Source organism: Strix uralensis, chromosome 1 (assembly GCF_047716275.1).
Source record: "Strix uralensis isolate ZFMK-TIS-50842 chromosome 1, bStrUra1, whole genome shotgun sequence".
NCBI lineage: Eukaryota > Metazoa > Chordata > Aves > Strigiformes > Strigidae > Strix > Strix uralensis.
This window is the reverse complement of record NC_133972.1, coordinates 51,410,335-51,429,922: the sequence shown is the minus strand read 5'-3', so window position 1 is coordinate 51,429,922 and position 19,588 is coordinate 51,410,335. Positions and strand designations below refer to the sequence as shown.

Genomic DNA, 19,588 nt, shown 5'->3' with positions numbered 1-19,588 from the left:
AAAACATATTTAGTTCCACTGAGGCTTTAAAAAGTAATCCAGAGCAGCACAGGCGGAACCTGGCACTCGCCCCCACAAAACCCCTGTTCTGCCCTTCCCAGCCAGTGCAGTTTCACGGGGGCTAAGTTTGAACAGAGAGGAGGTGAAACCTGTGCCTGGCTGGGGTCTGAGAACACACCGTTTGCTTATTCTCAAGAATAATTCGGGGTCAAAGAAAGAACAGCAAATGTTTTCGAGGCAGGCAACCAAAACAAATCACGGCGATTTGGAGGCTTTTTTTTTTTGTTGTTACTTTAGTACTCTACCCTTCTGTTCACTAAAATCTGTTGTACACCCAGAAAGACTTCCAATGAGAACAAGATGTTTGTCCTTTAACACCACATTACCAACAGAGGTCATTTGCTATTTTTCAATGAATTATCCCTTTTATTTGTTTATTTCTTTGATCAGCTATAAATGAAAGTTATTCGTGTATATAAAACTGAAGTTTTTACTGTTGAAATTGAACTGTACATGTTTACTACAGGAAAAAATATCAACTCTTGTTTAACAAGACATTATACATCAATAAGCAATAACCTTGTGGAGGATTTGCAATCACCTGGTCTATAAAAACAAGCAGGACAAATAACAGCAATTTATATGCAAAAGTAATGATTTAATGACTATAAGCAAGACAAAGCAATAGAATTGTGCTTCTTTTGCAGACTGGAGACAATGAAATGTTTAACTACAATTTTCCCGTACAAACATGAAACAATATCCATATAGAATAAACACCCTCACAAATGTATAACTGATGGGTGATGAACACACACGAAGTTCGACCAAAGCAAAGCACAAACTGAAAAGTGTTCTGGGCTGTTCATATTTTATGGTGGAAAAGTTCCTTCTACTGAAAAAAATAATACCCTTAGAAGCCTCTAATAAAATGCACCTATTTGCAGGCCATTAAAGAGGAGGCATTCTCTGCAATTTATTGGAAATATTAAAGTACCTGTTAAATTTTAATGAAGTTAGTACTGTACCATATACATATATATTAAAACAAATTTAGATAAAATGCCTTCATCCAGCGACTTGCTGGTTCCTTAAAATTTATACCAAATAGTTTATGGCTTCTATAATGATTCCATGTGCTTTTAAAAACACAGTCCCACCACACCAAATAATAAAAAGGTAATCAAACAGGTCAAAGACTTCCACGTCCCTTAACTTTTTTTTTTTTTTTTTTCTTCACTGCATCACTTCAACATTTGGTAAAGTAAAAATATATCACTTGGAAAAAAAGACAAAGCCAGTAAAATCCTTTTAAGATTGCCAATTGCCTCCAGGTTATCAGAGACTCGAATGTGCTTTCCCAATACTGTAGTTCTCACACCCAAAGTGTTTCTTGCAGTATGAGCAAAGCTCAAACAGGCGGCATCTGCAAGGGTCGAACCAGTTTAGAAATTTAACAACCATATCATGAGTGCATGAAACACAATATTTTCTTTATAGTATTTATAAATATATCATACAATACTGTTTCCTGTTATGTCATATACCAATATGGCATTGTACAATAAGCATAATGCCATCTGATTCTTACAAAAGCGAATCATTTAAACAAGTCAGTAAATAAAACGGTAATACCCGCTTTTAGGCATACAGATTGTAAAACTGAAGTTTACTTTTCTTTTGATCGGTTCTGCGCAGCAACAGAGAAGTAAAAGATGCAACATAAGAATCAAAATGGCTAATACGCAAAAATTGTTATTCACAGTGACATGGCTACATATATGCATTATTCTATGCATATTCTTTCCATTTTGTTGGATTTCAAGATGAAAAAGCACTTGCTTTCTACAGGTTCACAAAACAGCATAAGAACAATAACAATCGAAGAAAACGCAATGGAGGAGTTAGTCTGGATTAACAAACTACTTCCCGGGATTTGTATCGACTTCTGGAGACTCCCGAGTCCAGATGATGGGGACGGAAACAACTCCACATCACTCAGAACAGGTGAAGGTGTAACTTTTGTTTGCTTCCCAGTCCTCTGAAAACAATTTACATTTCAATCTTGCGTTTCCATTAACGTCCATCCTGAATGTCACCTAGTCCGCCTTTTATAGCCAAGTTCAGTGTCACTACAAAAGAAAGCAATTTGGACGATAGTCACATGGATTAGCATCTATAAAGCTGTAATGGCATGGAGAGATCTATATAAAGGAGGGGCGGGGGTGGGGGGGGGGGTGGGGCGGGCGGTAGCCTGGTTGGCACGTCAACCAGATGAAGTGGCCGAGGAGCCATTTATCGACGTTTTCCGCGCTCTGTTGGTAAAGGAGGACTGGTGGTTACTGCTGGGGCTGCTGCTGGTGCCGTTCATGGTGCTGGAGATGTGGGGGAACTGGGGGTGAGGAGACTGGACCGGCGTGCTGGGGCTGGGCAAACAGGAGGAGGTGGAGGGGATGCCTCCGGCCGGGCTGCTAGCCTTGTCGCTCCCAGAGTCACTTTCCAGCTCCCCGCTATTATTCAAGCCTTCCCTCTGGTGACTGATCTTCATCCTCTTGCAAGTAGGTCGGACCCGGTATTTCAGGGGCAGAGGCCCGTTCTGCAAGGCAAAGGGGAGACCCTGGTTAAGCGCCCTCCCCGGGCCACGACCCGCACCCCCCGCGGGAGTCACGCTGGCCATACTCACCCGCCTCCAGGTATAGATGTAGGCAATATCCATTAGGGTGTAGTAGTCCTTCAGAGGCTCCTCTTCGTACATCACATCGATCTGTTCAAGATACCAATCCTTGCATTAAGGAGCATCCAGGCATTTAGCCCCAAGCAAATGTTTGCTCTGACTTGTAAGTAGCCCCGCTACCACATTTAACAGAAGATGCAAAAAGTGCTACACCAAAACCAGCTGGGAATGGGGAATTTTCACAACAATTAGACATGTTTTAAATACGTTGAGGAGCAATTTCTCGATTCCTCGATATTTGCTGCATTAAAAAATTAGAGTGTCACCAAACACTCCGGACTGATTATTTTAAAAATAATGTTCATACTCCCATCAACTTATTGTACACACCAGAAACACTCGCTAGTTAGCGTGTGCTGCAACTGGCTGTAATGAGAAAATTAGTGCTAACAAGCATTAGCAGGCTTAAAATAGCAAGTCCGATTTTTAAAAAAATCACCCTTTCCCTGTAGGTACCTGGAAAGTGTTAGGTATATCCATTTTACTCCGCAGGAACTTTCTTAGATGCATCACTGTCATTGCTGCTGGGCAGCGTAAGTATCTTTTGTCATTCACCTGATGGCAGAGTAAAGAAAATCAGTCTACTGAGAACAAGCAAGCACTCCCACCAAAGTTGTATTCTAACATTTTATGTTAATTTTTTAAAAAATGCACTTTATTAAATTATGAATTATAATATAACAATTTCTGCTGTCTGATAAGGGACAACAGAAATAAGTTGTAAATTAATTAATTAAATAAATAAAAATACAACTAATTTTATATGTCGAGATTTTTATCTCACAGTAAATAACTTCTTAGAATATATATGTATTATGTATTGATTTTTAAAATTAGTTAATAAACAAATTATTGCAGAATCTGACAAAAAATTAGATTCAGCTGTGAAAGTAACACTGTGGGTACTTTTTATTTTTAAAAGTTGTTTACATAAACAGCTGTATGAAGATGTTTGACCTCTCTAGTACCCAGCACCGTAACAAGAGGCGTGTGCTTCTGCTGTCCTAGATACACATACCTATGTATTTTTTTCAGCTACAAACCTGCCACAAAGATGTTTGTGTGTGTGTTATGTTTCCTCTAGAGTACGGAAAAGTTACTTACCTCTTCCTTTGATTTTTCTTTCTCCTTATTTCCTTTTCGTTCCAGTCTGTGAGAAGAAATGAAACAATTACAACAAGTAATAAATATAGCTGCTATCAGTCAGGTAAACATAAAATATTGCCATTCTGGAACTTGCCTATTCTGGTCAAAGAATTCAATGGATAAGCTTATTATCTCGTCGTCTGTTATAATTCTTTTGTCTTCATCAGCCACTTCTCCCCTGTCTTCATTAGAGCCATTGGCAGCTGCGCAGAAATTTCCACAATAATTTACATTTTGAAATTCAAATCAGGAAGAATGGCAATTCTCAGTAACAAGAAAAAAAAAATCTCCATAGTAAGATTATGAATTAAAGCTACCTAACTGTTAAAACAATAAACTTTTATTATGCTGAATTTACTTACTAGAATTCTGTCACGGTAATACATAATTTGTAAGTTAAAAAGGAAACAGTAAAGCATCTAGGTCAACGCTACATTTAATAAAAGTTGCGAACGAGAAGCTTTTACCATCAGCCGACGGATGAGCAGCATAAAAATCCCTTCTTCTTTTCATTTCATCTAGATGGAAAAGCATATATTTTTATTTTAGTATATACTCTGTAACTCCTGGTATTGATACAGGATAGCAGTTCTGGTTTTGTTTTTCTACTCCTCAGACAAGAACACCTACTACTTAGAACTACTTACTTTTGAAAAGGCCTGGTACTAGCTTGTATACAATATCTTGGAGAGTTTTATCTGACCTGAAAAAAGAACAACCCCAAAACATAAAATTAGGCAGATGAAGCCATATTTTAATCCAAGCGGCAGCTCCTCATTTATAATCTTTCACAACAATGAGGCATCTTCTACAAAGTGGGAGGCTAGTCATAAAAAGTTAACTTACAAGACCTTGTAATCAAACTAACACTGCTCTAAACACCACTATAAAGCAAAACTCATCTGTGCTCCCACAGCCAAAAAATAATTCTCTCGGACTGAAGGAAGGCCTTAAAAACTACGTGTCCTCCTTAGAAAATAAAGAGAGCAAAGAGTAACACTGACAAGAAAAATATTTCTGAAAGGAGTAGTGTGCTTTAAAGGCTTTTGCCTCTTAGCTTGGAAAGTTTCAGCAAGAGTTTTCATGACTAGAGCTATAGCTGGGATGAAGCACGTCTGGGAGATAAAGAAAGCAGAGGCAAAAACTGTCGGGGTGGCACACGTGAGAGTGGGGGAGAGGGAAGGGGCATTGCATCAATGGTTGGCATATGCAAAAAAAGACAACAAAAACTTTCTGTCTGCATCCAGAGAAATCCTCAGTTTCAATCAATGACAAAACTCCAAAGAGGGAGCATACACAGGAGTTAGCTTGTAAATTGACAAGTCCTTTCAGATTTAAATCGCAGACGAAGAGATAACATCGACACGACTGCTGCTGGTCTCCCCATATAAAGTAAAATAAGAGATGCAGGGCGCACATTGCATCTTTCTCCTACCTTATATTCAAAAGCGGTCGAGTTTTGTGAACTTGGACATCACAGATAGGACAATACTTGCTGGTCTCCAAGTAACGCACGATACAGGTCTTACAGACTGTGAAGTCAAACACGAAAGCCTTTTAGCGATGGTCGTAGGTGACGCTCAGATATGCATAGATAGAGGTGCGATTTTCTAAACTATGCAAGCTAGAGCAAATCGTCCATTGTCAGCAGCGCGCTGCTTAAGCTAAACAAATACCCAAATAAGCTGCAATTTCCATGAAAAGGAGACGCTTAGAGTACATATATTATTACTTTAACAAAGACCGTAGGGCCGTCGTCAGAAAAACTGAGCCGCGGCCAGGCCACCTATTTCCCAGCCCGTCGGGGAGGCGGAGGGGCGGCGGTTCCGAGCACCTGGGGGGATTTGGGCTTGGGGGTTTGGTTTTTTTTTTTTTTTGGTATTCCCGGGATGCCGGGAAAGGTGGAAGCGGCGGGGGAACAACGCGGAGCGCTCGATCGTACTTACAGGAGTGGAGGCACTCTATGATGGTTGTTGCATCAATGAAGTACCCGCCGCAGAGCACGCACATGAGATGGGGGTTTAGCTCGGTTATTTTGATTCTGGTTGTTCGGTGCATTTTGGCGTGGCGAGGGGCGGCTCTGAAAGACACACACACACACACACACACATAGAGACAGAGAGGACCGATCAGCGGGGACGAGCGCGGCGGCGTCCCAGGTGCCGAGCTCCGGCGCGTCCCCTTCCCCCGTGCAGCCGCATCCCCCGGCGCAGGGGAAGATCAAGCGCGGAAGGCGGCGGCGGTGGCGCGGGGCCGGGCGGCGGGAGAGGGCCGGTCCCGAGGCCGGGGGAGCAGCCCCGCACCGCCCCGCACCGCCCCGGGCCGGCCTGGGCGCAGCCCCGCGGAGGCGCGGTCGCTCCGCGGCGGCGCGGTCGCTCCGCGGCACCCACCGCGCCGCTCCCCGGCGGGCACACGGGGGTTCTCCCTGCGGCGCGGCGCGGCGGCGGCCGCCGGCTGCGGCTCCCCGGACGGCTGGGCGGCGATGCGGCGGGCAGCTGCGGGGCGGGGGGGACGGGGAAGGGGACACGGCCGGGCACCGGGCTGCCGGCGAGCAGCACAAAGGGGAACCAGCGCCTCCCGGTGCGGCTGCCCTGGCATTTCCGGAGAGCGGGGAGGGGCGGCGGGGGGAGGGACGGGGGGGGACACGCACCTCGGAGCGGGGCCGGGCACCGGGGCGGCGGGGCCGACCCGCGAGGGGGGTCCGGGCGGCTGCCGCTGCTGCTCGGTGCCGATCCGGATCTGCTCCGCTCTCCGAGGGGGTTGCTATAGCAACTTACACTTACACTTGGCATCCTGCCACCGCTGGGAACACACGAGAGCCGGGCGGGGGGGCGGCCGGGGGGGGCGGGGGGGGGCGGGCCGGGCCGAGCCGAGCCGGGCCAGGGGGTGGGACGCGGGGCCCGGGGGCTGGCGGAGGGGGTGGAGGAGCCGAGGAGCCCGCGGGGGTCTGGGAGCCCGGTTGCGAGGGGAGGGAGGGGAGGGGGAGGGCGGAGAGGGAGAGGGCGGGAGAAGGGGGGGGGGGGCCGGGGGACGGCCCGGGCGGGGTCGGGGTGCCGTAGCCCGGAGGGTGCCGGGGCGCGGTGCGGCGCAGCCCGGGCGGCGGGGGCGGCCCCGGGCGCGGAGCTGAGCCGGGCGTTGGGGTCTCAGCCCGGCGGAGGCGAGCGCCAGAGGCTCCTCCCGAGCCTCGGCCATTTCGGATCCTCTCAGGGGCCTCTCTCCACGTCGACTCGGTGCGAGGAGCTGGTCTGAGATCGCTCCTCTCCCCCTCCGCTCCCTCCCTCCCTCCGCCGAGCCGAGCCGCGCCGCGCTCCCGGGGACCGAGCCCCCCGCACCGCCGGCGGGGTGCCGAGCCCCAACTCCCGCTCCGCGCCGCCGGCATCCCCTCTCCCCCCTTCTCCCCTTTCCTCCTTTCTCTCCTTCCCTCCTTTCTCTTCTCCCCCCCCCCTCTTTCTCTCTTTCTTTCCTTCCCCCCCTCTTTTGACTCTCGTTTGAAAAGCCTCCCGCGGACGAAGCAAGCGCGGTGCAAAGTTTTGCAAGAGGTGGAAAGAGATTTGCAGCACCAGAGTAAGGTGTTCGGACGGGAGAAAACAAGTCTCCGGATCCTCAAACAAACCCCCTTTTCGGCAATAAAGCACACCGAGGGGGGAGAAAAAAAGCCCAAACCGACTTTAAACGGTACATTAGTGACAACGTGCGAAGGACCATGTGACCAGATCATTCCTAAAGCTAAATCAACACCTTGTCAACACAATGCAGCGACAAGAGTGAAAAACAAATGTCATTTTCACAGTCTGAAACCCAGAAACCCCCATCGGATGCACTGGCACCAACGTTAGATGCACATATACTATTTAAAATGAGAGGGAATAAGAGGTAAAGGGGAAAGTACACCGAGGGAAAAAACCCTGTCAGCCACCTCAATTGCAGAGTAAATTATTTTCTGTCAACCAGATCCTGAAAAATGTAACGTAACAACGTCGCTCCAACGCAAGCTAGTCATTTCCCCATGTCAGTGCTCCCAGCACACCAGCTCCTACCCTTGGTCCCCACTCTTCCCGAGGCAGAGCTTCCGAGCCACCTCTCACGGCAGCACCCTGCGAGCTGAAGTCTCAAGACGCGAGGTTCTCCCCAGCCGCTCGCAAACTTCGATGTTAGGCAGCGGGGAAAAAAAAAAAAAAAAAAAAAAAAAAAACAAAACACAACCAAAAACAACAACCCAACAACACATCAAGCGCTTTCTAAAAGCTTTGAATTTCGGCCAAACTGCCCAGGACAGGGGTACAATATTCCTCAAGGAGTGCGCACAGCGCCAACGAGCGACCCTAGCCAGGAAACTTCTCTTGCTGCTGCAGGAGAACCCTCGAATGAGCAGCAGAAAAAACTCCCCAGCGTCAAACCACAGCCGGCCAGCACCCAGAAAAGCGAAGTGCCAGAAGCACCAAGTCAGCCCAGGTCCCCAAAGCTGCTCCTAGCCCCGTGCGGGAAAGCAAGACCCCCGCTGCATTGTACTGCGTTTAAATGTCGCTTCCAGGGTCCCTGACCCTCCGCTTCTTACTTTTAAACTGATACCGAGGGTTTGCTTTTCCCAGAAAAGGCAGAGTCCGGGCTTCTGCACTTCTCTCTGAAGAGTCCAGTGCCCTGAAGCCGGCGACTCTGAGGTGCCTTTAGGTACTTAAACATGGACAGGCTGCTTTCACGGTTCTGTGTTTTATTTGTTCAAGCCACTACCTTATAATTCATAAATATCTGAACCAAAAAACCCAGCGGTGACCGAGGTCACGCAAGTCGGCTGACCGAGAATTCCTTCCCAGCCCTGAGACACTGGGACAAACCTTTCAAGACATTAACGCGTTTATTTCACGCAGGCGTAGCCCCTTCCTAAACGGTGGGGGATTAAATTCAACCGTGAAACCTGTTTTGTCGAAGCAACCCCTAAACGCGGATTATTTATTGCCCAAAGTTAGCCCATTTTCAACGTGCTATGAGCTATCTCTGCAATCAGTGATTTTCTGCGGCGAGCCGAACCAGCGCCTAACTTCTCCCCAAAAGCCACCCGAACAGGCACACGCACACGCGTGTCTGTGCCTGCGGGCATGCAAGACGAACGCAGCACATTTTACTACAGCAGCCTGAGCTTAATATTTTGGTACGAGGGAAACCCTTTCAGATTTTTTTCTGCTCGTGCTGATAGCAACGGCGAATACCAACACTTCACACAGTCACTACAAACAGCCTCTCAACCAGGACAATATCTATTTACACATTGACACACGGAACAACTAAACGTAAAATATACGGAGATAATACTCGCTAGAAGTAAACACTGCCAGCCAACTGATTATTTAGAGGCCTTAAACGGGTTATGTCAAAATGAAGAAAAACAGAAGTGCATCTTCCTGCTAAGAATCAGCTACATTATTAAAAATCTATAAAGGCAATAAGCTATCAAACCTTGCCCGACAGGTCTCTAAGAGAAAACACATACATAAAACCCAGAAGCATCGCTCGGCGAGGTTTGTGCACTTTGCACCCATCTCCTCTCGGAAAACTCTCTCATCAGGAATAAAGCAGCCGTCACCCTACATCTTCACCCATTATCAGTCAGAGCCACTTTGACTATCGAGGCTGTTACTACTCTTTCGCTTAAGAACGGCCACATATGTTTTAGAGGGGGGACGGTGCTTCCTTCAGAGAAGGCACCCGGAGCTCAAATGCCTCTGCCCAGCTCGCTGCAGCGAGGAAAGACCTGAACATGGGCAACAGAGTGCAAAAGGACCCCAGTCCCTCAGATCGCCTCCCTGGAGCTAGGTGAAGGACACGATCTCTCTGCTTAGAAAATACTCTAAAACGTTAATTTTGTACTAGCTAAGCGATCAGGCAGGTCAAGCCTTCGCGTCTCTGGCAAACTGCAACACAAGTCTGTCTCAGTTTCCAGGACGCACTGCACAGAGTCACTCGAAGTAGTTTTACTGGACTGTATTTCCAGAACCTCCCTGGGCTTTGGGACAGTCCCATAAAATAAGTTGCTCTGACCACTACAGACTGAGCAAAAAATCCTTTTAACGCCGAGCTTGCACATGGGCACACACGCCCGGGTTTTCCTCGACTTTTCTGGACAGTGGAGGAGTGAATCAAAGTTTCTAGAGGCTGAAAAGTGCCTATCTCACTTTTACAGAAATGCGATTTTTCTGCTTATTTTTTACCTGATTACTTGCAAATGTTTATAGTGGACACAGAGCAACATCCCGCGTTATATATTGCCAAGGCCATGCAATTACAAAAACAATCACCAGCGACTTTCCTGTGCTCCCCATAAGCAGCACGAGGAGCCCACTCGTGACATCTTTAAGGTCTGACAAAGGATTTCACGTAAATTTACCCTGCCCGGGCTCAGGAGGAAAAAAAAAAAAAAACCAAGCAGAGAAAAGAAATTTAAAAAAAACCCCCCTGCGTCCCACAGACACATCACCTTTGCTCCAAAGGCTCCAGCAAACCGCACGCCCCAGCTCCCCAAGATCGCAGCCAAACTGCTATCCTTACCCCCCCAAAAAGTTATTTCTCGGTGTTGGCCACCCCTTTCCTCTCCCAGCAGGCAGAAACTCCCGAACTTTAGCATTTGGAGCAGAAATGTAAGAGGAGACATTGGAAACAACTGGGAACCGCCATCTTACAACCCATCCAATTTCACACAAGTACTTGTCCAACTTAAGTTAATAACATTTTCTGTTGGGTGCCCCGACGCCTAACAACCCCTCCAGGAGGATCGCTACCCCCCGCTGGCTCTGTCTCTATAAAATGGGTGCGTTATCTGACATTTTAACCTCCCCCAGACACATTTCTTTCGGGGAGGACTCAAATCACTTGACCCAGGCAGCTCCAGATTTCACGAACGTCCCTGTTTAATCAAAATCTGCCTTTAAACAAAGGGCGCTCAGGCCGGGCTGGCAGCAGGGTCTGGAAATATAAATATTCTCCTCGGGGGCCATGTGCACAGAAAGGTTTTAGGGGGCGTCTGGAGAAAGAAAGGAACTAAAATTTGCAAATGTGGGTGCGTAACGCGAGCGAGTGCACAGGCTGCTGCTGCGTGTCTGTCTGTGTGTGTGTGTGGCTGGAGCAGCCTGTCAGCGCTTTTCCCATACGGAGAGCTCGGGGGACACCTAGGCTCCCCTTTGCAGCCCCCAAACCGGCCGAAAACCGCCGCCGAGCCCCCTTCGCCCCCCGCCCTTGGTAAGGCGACACCTCGCTTCATACGTACCCGGAAAACGGAGCCGGTGGGTGATGATCGGAGCGGCCAAAAAAGACAATGAAAGTTAAAAGTCGTTCAGCAGAAAATGAATGTGAGCCAAGCGGCCATCTTGAAATGAACTGCAGACGCTGTCAATTGCAATAAGCTTATTGCCGCCGCCGCCGCTGCGCTCCGCTCATTTTAGTTACAAAACACCCGGGTTTTCTCCTCGCGTCCACCGGCCCTTCTCGCTCCCTCGCTCGCCCTCCGTGTTCGCCGCCCGGGCGGCTCAGGCGCTGGGAGCGCACAGTCTCCCCGGTCCGGATGGGTCCTCTCTCCACCAGCCCATTGTCTCTCCCTCTGCCCCCCGCTCCGCCTCGCGGCCTCGCTCGCGTCCCTTTTTTTATTATTATTGTTATTAGTACGAGTATTATTGTTGTTGTTATTTCATAGTTGGTGGCGGGGACCCGGGGAGGGAAGGAGGGCGGGCGGGCGGGCGGGCGGGAGGAGGGCGGAGGAGGGAAGAATGCAACGCTGAAGGCACACAGTGGAAACTGACACCGTCCCCAAAATGGCTCGGAGTTCGCCCGCCCCGCCAGCGTCACGTGGGGCGCCTCATTCCTTAAGGGCGGCCTGGGAATTAGCGGCGCTGCCGCCGGGGCCCGGCAGCCTCCCCGTGACCCAATCCCGCAACCCGGCCGCCTCCTCCCCCTCCGCCCCCCGCCTCCCCCCTCCCTCCCCTCCCCCGCCCGCCGCCCCCTCCCCTTCCCTCCCTCCTCCCTCCCCTCCCCCCGGCCCTGCACGCGCTCGCCCGCGCGCCGCCGATGCCTCCTTTTCCCCGCCGCGCCGCCCGCCCGCCCCGACCCCCGGCCCCGCTCCCGCTCCGCGGATCCCGCCCGCCCCCCCGCCCCCCCCCCCCATCCCCGACGCCTCCTTTTCGCCGCGCTCCCTCCGCCCGCCCAGCCGCTCCCGTTCGGCCCCTCCGCCCGCGTCCTCACTCCCCTCCGAGCTGCCGCCCGGGCTCCGCGCCCCCCCCGCCCCCCTCCCCGAACCCCCCGCCCGTCCCGAGCACCGCCCGCCGCCGAGCACCCCGCGCACTGCCGCCCCCCGCCCTGCCCTCTCCATCCTCCCCACGCCACAGCCCACAGCTCCCCCCCCCCCCCGCCCGCCCCGCCGGCCCCACACGCCGCCCGGCCCCCTTCCCCCGCCGCCCTCCGCGCACTTGTTGCGCGCTCCCAACCGCGGTCGCCCCGTCCCGCCACGGAGCGAGCCCCCGCGGGGGGACCCCCGCCGCGGCCTCGCGCCCCCGCCGCCCCGCGCGCGCTGCCCTCCGCCCGCCCGCGGGACGCGCCCCTCGCCCCGCCGCTCCCGCCCGGGGCTGCGCGGGGCCGCCGCCGTCGGGACGACGCGTCCCTCGGGGGCCGCGCCGGTGCTCTCCCGCCCCCGGAGCGGCGCGGCCCCCGGCCCCAGCCCGCCCCGGCGGCCCCCGAGCGGCGGCGGGAGCGGGCGTCGCGGGGACCCGCGGAGGGGACGCGGGGCGCCGCCGCCGCCCGGGCGGGCGGGAAGAGGGGAAACCCCTCGCGGGCGCCGGCCACCTCCGAGGGCAGGACGCCGCCCGCAGCCCGGGCGCGGAGCAGCGGGGAGGGAAGCGCCCAGGCTCCGCACCGGGCGGGGCGGCGAGGGCCCCTCCGCCGCTGCGCTTCCCCCGCAGGGCCGCTCCACCTCCCCGCCGGCAGGTGCGGACGGGCTCCGCGGCGGCCACCGCGGCCAGGGAGAGCGGAAGAGGAGAACGGCGGCCCCGGCGGCGGGCGCGGAGCGGCACCGCAACGGGGGAGCCGCCGTCGAGCCGGAGCCGACACCCGGCTCCACTCAGCCCCGCGGACCGCCGGCCCTCCGCGAGGCGCCGCGGCTCCATAAAATTAAAGTGACGTCCCTCTTGCCTCCCGCGCCGGGGCCCGAGCTCTGCTCTTACCGAGGATGTAAGATCAGCTGGAGTGAAATAACAAAGCGCGGTGGGCGATGCAGCAAACGCGCCATAGCCGCGGCACGGGAGGAAGGGATTTTTGCCTCACAGAGCTGATCTAACGTTTAGCATCTGACTTTTAGGTACAGCTAATTCACCCATAGAAATTGCAGAGCGGGAGCGAATAAACTTTATTAGATCCCAGAGAAAAATAATCGGTGACAATTCCAAAAATGCACAAAATAGAAGCAATGTTTTGAAGACACGACAGTTAAGCAAATATTTAACAAGAGTTAATTAAAAAAAAATGACACGAGCAAGGAATACCAAGTTCGGTCATAAAAACCAGTTATTTCACTTAATTCGCATCCCGGGACTTAAAAAAAAAAAAAAAAAAAGAACAGTTTGCATCAAGAGATGAAAGACATTTGTCATTTAGAAGACACTCTTAGGAATGAGAGTACTTCAGCTCAGCAGGCTGACACCTTCCTTCAATCACATCTGAGTCGCTCTTTCTAGACTTTTTGCAGCATCTTTTAGTTTTCCAACTAAATCCTAAGAGATGAAATACTGTCTTAGAATAAACATATTTTTTAACAGGTCACCCAGAGGAACATAGTATTTTTTCATAGAGAGAGGCAAGGGAAACCAGCACCTTATACCACAAAGAAATGTTGCAACTGATGAACAATGCCAGCAAGTAATTAAATAGCTCCGTATTTTACAATGTAGTAAGAAAAGTGGGAACTGAAGGAAAACACCTTTTAACATATATTATCTACTAAAATAGATCAGTACTCTTAACATGTAGGTTTTATCAGTATCGTTACAACGGCTACCGCTGACGTTTGCTCCAGGCTTTGAAGTTCTATATACGTTTCTAAAATACTGAAAATATTTTGAGAGCAATTTTGTACTGGGACCATTCTCCAGCCAAAGCATGTCAGATTTAACTAAGTCAGCAAACCGATTAAAAACATTCCTTAGGAAGGAAAGGACAACTTTTGAGACACATCAAAAAAGCAGAGGTGCAAACCTGAAGTTTTAATATCTTGCTTTTCCTCTCCCCCCAACCCTTATTCCCAATCCTCCACAGTTTGGTCACTTCCAAGCATTACAATACCTCTATTGTTCAGTTACACATTTAAATCGCTAAACAAAGATCAACGTTTGTTTCAGTACATTTCTTACATGTCATTAACACCACTGAAGAGCCTTCAGTGCGTTCTCTATTTTTAATCATGACACATTTAAATCATTGATCCAGCTTTTTTAATCATTTCTCTAAAGCACGGGAAATCAGTGTTTCAGAAAAAAAAATATATTACAGTTATGAAAACAGTCAAAATATTTATGCATGTAGGTAAAACACTCCCCATGCAACTAAAATCAGTTACTTTGCAACTTTATTTGAGAAGACAGGAAAACTACACTCGGATAATTTTTATAGAAGATTCTCCCCTACCCTCCCAGTCCTGGATTTTTTTTTTTTTTCCAATAATAGTATATATGATTTCATTTTGATTGGCAAGTTGTTATAAACTTTTACATCCACAACTGGAGCCAAGCATAGAAACAATGATGAAGGAAAGAAGTACCTGTAATTGCTCCATCGTGCAACTAAAACTAACATCTGGGTGTGATCCCGAATCACCGTTCTGAAGGGAAAAAAAAAAAAAAGCAACAATGCCCGTTTTACTACAAAGATTATTGTGAAATTGCATTTTTTCCTCTGAGGGTGTTGGGAATACAATACCTCTACGTTTAAGGTCACAAAGTAGGAAGGCTGGTAAGTTTTATGAAGTTGATTGCTCTAAATTAAAAACAAAGAGCATAAAAATAAAGTCAGGTCTCAGCACTGAAACAGACTAGAGAAATACCTTGATGTGATTAAATTACCTTGATCTGATATTCCAAGCGCCAAGACACATCAGTTATATGGAGAGGAGATCTGCCTATGCTGAAAGACACAACAGTTATAAGTTCCCTACACTAAAAGAAAACGTCATTTTCTCAAGCTGTCCATCAAGAAAGAACTTTTTCATGAGCCTTGTAATGCTTCTTGAAAAGTTCAAAAAGTTTCTTAAGAGTAGAATTCCGAAAGGAGAAATATATGTTTCAACAGCTGTTTTCTAAAGTTTGTTAAAAATGTACTTTTTTTAAAAAAATGGAACAATATTTCTTACTTTAGTCACCTAAAGTATGCATAGGTGTTTCCCAGGACAGTTTCAAAGCAGCTGTAATTGAAACTATATATCTGTGCTGACTTATTGACCTACCTTCCCAATAGGATTTCCAACGCATCCTTGTTTTTCTGGAGGGGAAAAAAAAAAGAAAAAAGAAAAAAAATTTGCTAGATTCAAAAAATTCCTATGAGAGAGAGAAAACATAAATATGTTAAAATTGGTTTAAAAACCTGATATTCGGTGCAAAATTGTTCTATTCTCTCTTTGTCCAGTTTACAGTCCTCAAGACATGTGCTACAGGGAAAAAGAATTTATTAGTTTTTTGTTAACATTAACTCAGCAGTACAGTTTAAAGTAACAACTGCTAGAGAAATGGGGTAGCTTCAGAGTGTTAGTACCTTATAGCAGATATGTCAGCTTTCTGCTTTCCTGCCTCCAGAATACACGTTGCAGCCGCAGCATGGCAATGTTTTAATACCGTAGGGTCAATATCTTTCAGGTCTGGATCGTCTAAAATAAATGAATTACTGATGACACACTTATTTGCACAGCCCAGCACACGGTACCAAGAGCGGCTGCTCGCCCTTTGAACGGCATCTTCCCCACAAAAACTTCCAAATGAAACACATTTGGTGTTTTAGGGCGAAAGGAGGGAGTGCGTAGGCAAGGTGTGAGGAGGAGGAGGAGGAGAGGGGCTGAAGCACTGGCCGGTGCGCGCCGTACCAGGCGGGGCTGCGCGGCGATGCACGCCCCGCCGCCTCTACATCTCCTTCCCATTAAAAAACAGGAGGGAAAAGAAAAAAAAAAAAAAAAAAAAAAGGAAAACCTCAATTTCCTCTCCAAGCCCCGTCCGCGCTTCTCAGCAGCCTGTCGCCAACGGCGAGGCGCGGAGCCGGAGCCCCCGGCCGCCACCGGCGGTTCCCTCCGTGCGCGGAGCCGGCGGCGGGGTCATTAATACCACAAAATTAATTGCACGGCCGTATACCCTCACGCCGGGGTTGCCGTAGGAAGCGTCCACGCGCGAAAAAAAACCCACAACACCCACGGTCACAGCGGAGTGGACGGGGAAAACCGCCGCCTTGCCCCGCCACGCGGACACGAACGCGCGGGGGACCCCGTCCCGGGCCGCCAACCCCCCCCCGCCCCTCTATTTTCGACCGGTTCAAGCTTTAATGAAGCAGACTCGCATTAGCGATGACACCCGCGCAGCGGCACCCTGGCGCCGTCCACGGGCGACGCTCCGCGTGGGAGCCGCCCCGTGTGTGTGGCGGGGGGAGGGGGTGGACGCCGGCCAACGCACCACGGACACGCGTGTAGATATGCGGACGCGCGCGTGGCGACGCTGGAAGAAGGAGCGCGGCGCCTGTTTGCGCGCTCCGCGGAGCAGCGCGGCCCGCACCGTCGTCGTCGTCCCCCGCCCGCCGCCTCTCCCCCCGCCACGCCACTCCACGCCACGCCACGCCACTCCACGCCGCCTCTCCCCACGCCTTACCCAACCCGGCCTGGGGGTGATCGAGGAGGCTGCGGAAAGCGGCGCGGAGGAGCGCGGCGTAGGGGCGGCGGGGGAAGCGGCGGGGGTCGCCCAGCAGCCGCCACCCGCCCTGCGCGTACGCCGACAGCTCCATTGTGGGCGCCGTGACCTTCGACACGCGCCCACGTGACGCGCGCGCAGCTGATCGCCGCGACGAGGCGGAGCCGCCCGGCGTGGGGTGGGGGGGGAGGGGGGGAGGTGCCACTCGCCGAGGGTTGCGCGGCCGCGGAGCCCTCGGAAAACGGCGCCTCTTCCCGCACTGTCTCTCTCTCTCTCTCTTCCCCCCCGCCCCCCCCCCCCCCCCCCCCGGCCCCCCAGCCCCACGCCGCTGATCCTGGCCACGCGTATCCACGAGTGGGGAGTGCAGCCCCCGCCTCGGACCTCGGAGTTTGAAGTGGGAGGTGGTGCTGTTTCTGACCGAATCTGGGGAAGGATGCGGCGCCTGGTGCAGCAAGCGTTTATTTGGGCATGTTTATTTAGCTCGTCAGTGCTCTTAGTTCTTAATAAATCGTAAAAGTGCTTCTATCTTATTATTAAATTCCTGAAGTGCTTATAGCTCAGTACATGTTTAAACTGCATATGTTGGTGTGAAGCTTTAAAGTCCACAAATTCAAGCGATATGCTTCTGCAGACCTATGGCCTGCTAACTGAAAACATCAGGAATAGAGGCTTACCCCTTTTCCTATAGGTTATTTTGCTTCTGAAATATCTACCTTAGATACGGGATCACAAGGTATTTTTTTTCCCCTCTGGTTATAGATACGCATATCAAACCACATTTTTTCCCCCTATGGTTATGGCCAGCTCGAAAAGCGAGCTTAGAATCAAAATAATTTTGTGACTAAGATTGCTGTAGCATTTTGGGAAAGCACATTTGGTGAAGCACATTCTGACATACATAAAATAGTGGCAGATAGACAATACAGCCTTCCCTGGTGATTTAGTAAAGACCTACAAATGCTACCAAAAACCATCTCCATGTTAAGCTAATAAATTCCTAATGTGAGGCATTAACCTGTTGCATTAACATTTTATTTTTTACATATTGAAACATTGCCATCATCCCCGCCCCAAATCTTAGTATTTTGCAAGTAAACAATGAAATGACGTGTTTGTATCTCAGCTCAGAACCAAATTAGGACTGAACTAATAAAACATAGGTAAAGGCCTTACTATGTCACATGAATTATGATATACACAAGCTTTGGAGTTGAGGTATGCAAAATGTTTTGGATATCACCTTTTCCTGTGCACATGGCTATTCTGAATGGACAAGAACTTTTCTGTGTAACCTGGCCTTCTTTACTGAACATGAATATATCTTAAAGGGAAATTCAATGTTGAAAGTTGCTCAGCCTAAAATAAAAATGAATAAAAGCTGAAGGCCTCTGCCAGCTGAATTATTTTAAAAGAACGTCTATGTAATGTCAAAAAGATAGTCCTTTTTTCCTGCTACAGGTACATAATCAGGCAACACAAAGTGCAAAAACAACCAACTTTGCAAATAACTGCCAGATCTGTCAAATAAGAGAAAAACAGACCAGAGCATTTTCCCCTCTAAATTTTTAATGTTACTTGTCTTACATAGTGTTGAGCAGGTCAGATAGCAGTACTTATAAAGTATATTATTCCAGAGTAGCTTAATTTAAGACAGCGAGTACAGTCTGCTCTTTTGATCATCTGCAGACCTGTGCTGCAATCCATTTGCAGGTTGACGGTGCTGTCAGAGGACTGGACTTCTTACTAGGAACAAACACATTTCATTTCATCTGAACTATTCACAGAAATTGACTGCTAGCTGATTTAATCAAAAAGCTCTCAGGAATTTTGTATCTGGACCCATAGCTCTCACTAATTACAATCAGTCATCTAAGAGCTCAGTCCAGGTTTGGAGGCCGGTTCAAGTTTTGTCCCAGTAAGAAAGGTAAGATCTCACTGCATCACATTTTATGTTTATTTGAATCATAGTACATTCAAGATAATCACTGATTTTTTTTTCTTTTTTACTTTTTGTGATATTAATATAGTTCATTTATGCAAACCCAGCTGCTCACTTGGCAGCGTGTGCATCCCCTTCAGTACGGATGCAGACATGGGTGATCAGGTGATTCTACCTTCTCAGTTTCCTGGCACCGTGTGTCGTCTGGTCACTGTGTTGTAAAAACACGTGTTTGTACACTTAGGTCTCAATTATGCTCAAGCTGAGGTCAAAAGGAAAATTATACTGGTTGCAGGATCAGGTCCTTAATTCTAACACACTGTGTGTGTACAATATTAGGCCTCAAGATACCGTGAAGAACGAATGCTTAGAGTTTTGGTGTGTGATCTGAAGTAATATCATTGGCCTGATACTTTGGCTTAAAAATTAATGCCACTGAATTGATGAACTCTGAGCTTCAGAGTTTGGCTGACAGAAGTCCTGGTAATTTTTATTTTGCCAGAAACATGAAAGGCATGGCAACAGGCAGGTGGGTTGACAAAAAAAGGCTTTCTCTATCTTTTGGTATGGTTGTCAAATATAGACACGATACCTAAGAAAAGACAGCATAAAATGGAGGAGAAGAAAAACCATAAAATGGAGGGGAGGACAAAGCTCTGAACTGTAGAATTACAAAGGTAGAGACCAAGGCTATAAAAAAGGATAGTCACCCCAAAAAAAGTAAGAACTGTACACATATGGCATGATTGCACATTACAGAAATTTATTCTTCAACGTCCCCTTATCGTTTATAGCATACTGAAATTTAAAAATTAGAATCTAGCTTTAAAGGCAAAACAACTGCTAAACATTAACTGTAAGATT

General features: G+C 49.2%; 2 protein-coding genes across 2 annotated transcripts; both read right to left on the bottom strand.

Annotated features, from left to right (window-relative positions):
* Positions 1 to 398: 398 nt before the first annotated feature.
* On the bottom strand, positions 399 to 11,602 carry BMI1 (BMI1 proto-oncogene, polycomb ring finger). Its single transcript, XM_074865963.1, has 10 exons — positions 11,136 to 11,602; positions 5,827 to 5,960; positions 5,316 to 5,412; positions 4,528 to 4,583; positions 4,348 to 4,398; positions 3,975 to 4,083; positions 3,839 to 3,884; positions 3,191 to 3,289; positions 2,684 to 2,764; positions 399 to 2,596 (listed from the first exon to the last, which is right to left on the bottom strand). The coding sequence occupies exons 2-10, from the start codon at positions 5,936 to 5,938 to the stop codon at positions 2,267 to 2,269; spliced, it is 981 nt and encodes a 326-aa protein (XP_074722064.1). The 5' UTR covers positions 5,939 to 5,960; positions 11,136 to 11,602; the 3' UTR covers positions 399 to 2,266.
* A 1,633-nt stretch (positions 11,603 to 13,235) lies between these two features.
* Positions 13,236 to 16,898, bottom strand: COMMD3 (COMM domain containing 3). Its single transcript, XM_074865975.1, has 8 exons — positions 16,747 to 16,898; positions 15,653 to 15,764; positions 15,485 to 15,548; positions 15,348 to 15,382; positions 14,968 to 15,028; positions 14,825 to 14,881; positions 14,667 to 14,726; positions 13,236 to 13,623 (listed from the first exon to the last, which is right to left on the bottom strand). The coding sequence occupies exons 1-8, from the start codon at positions 16,877 to 16,879 to the stop codon at positions 13,564 to 13,566; spliced, it is 582 nt and encodes a 193-aa protein (XP_074722076.1). The 5' UTR covers positions 16,880 to 16,898; the 3' UTR covers positions 13,236 to 13,563.
* Positions 16,899 to 19,588: the final 2,690 nt, after the last annotated feature.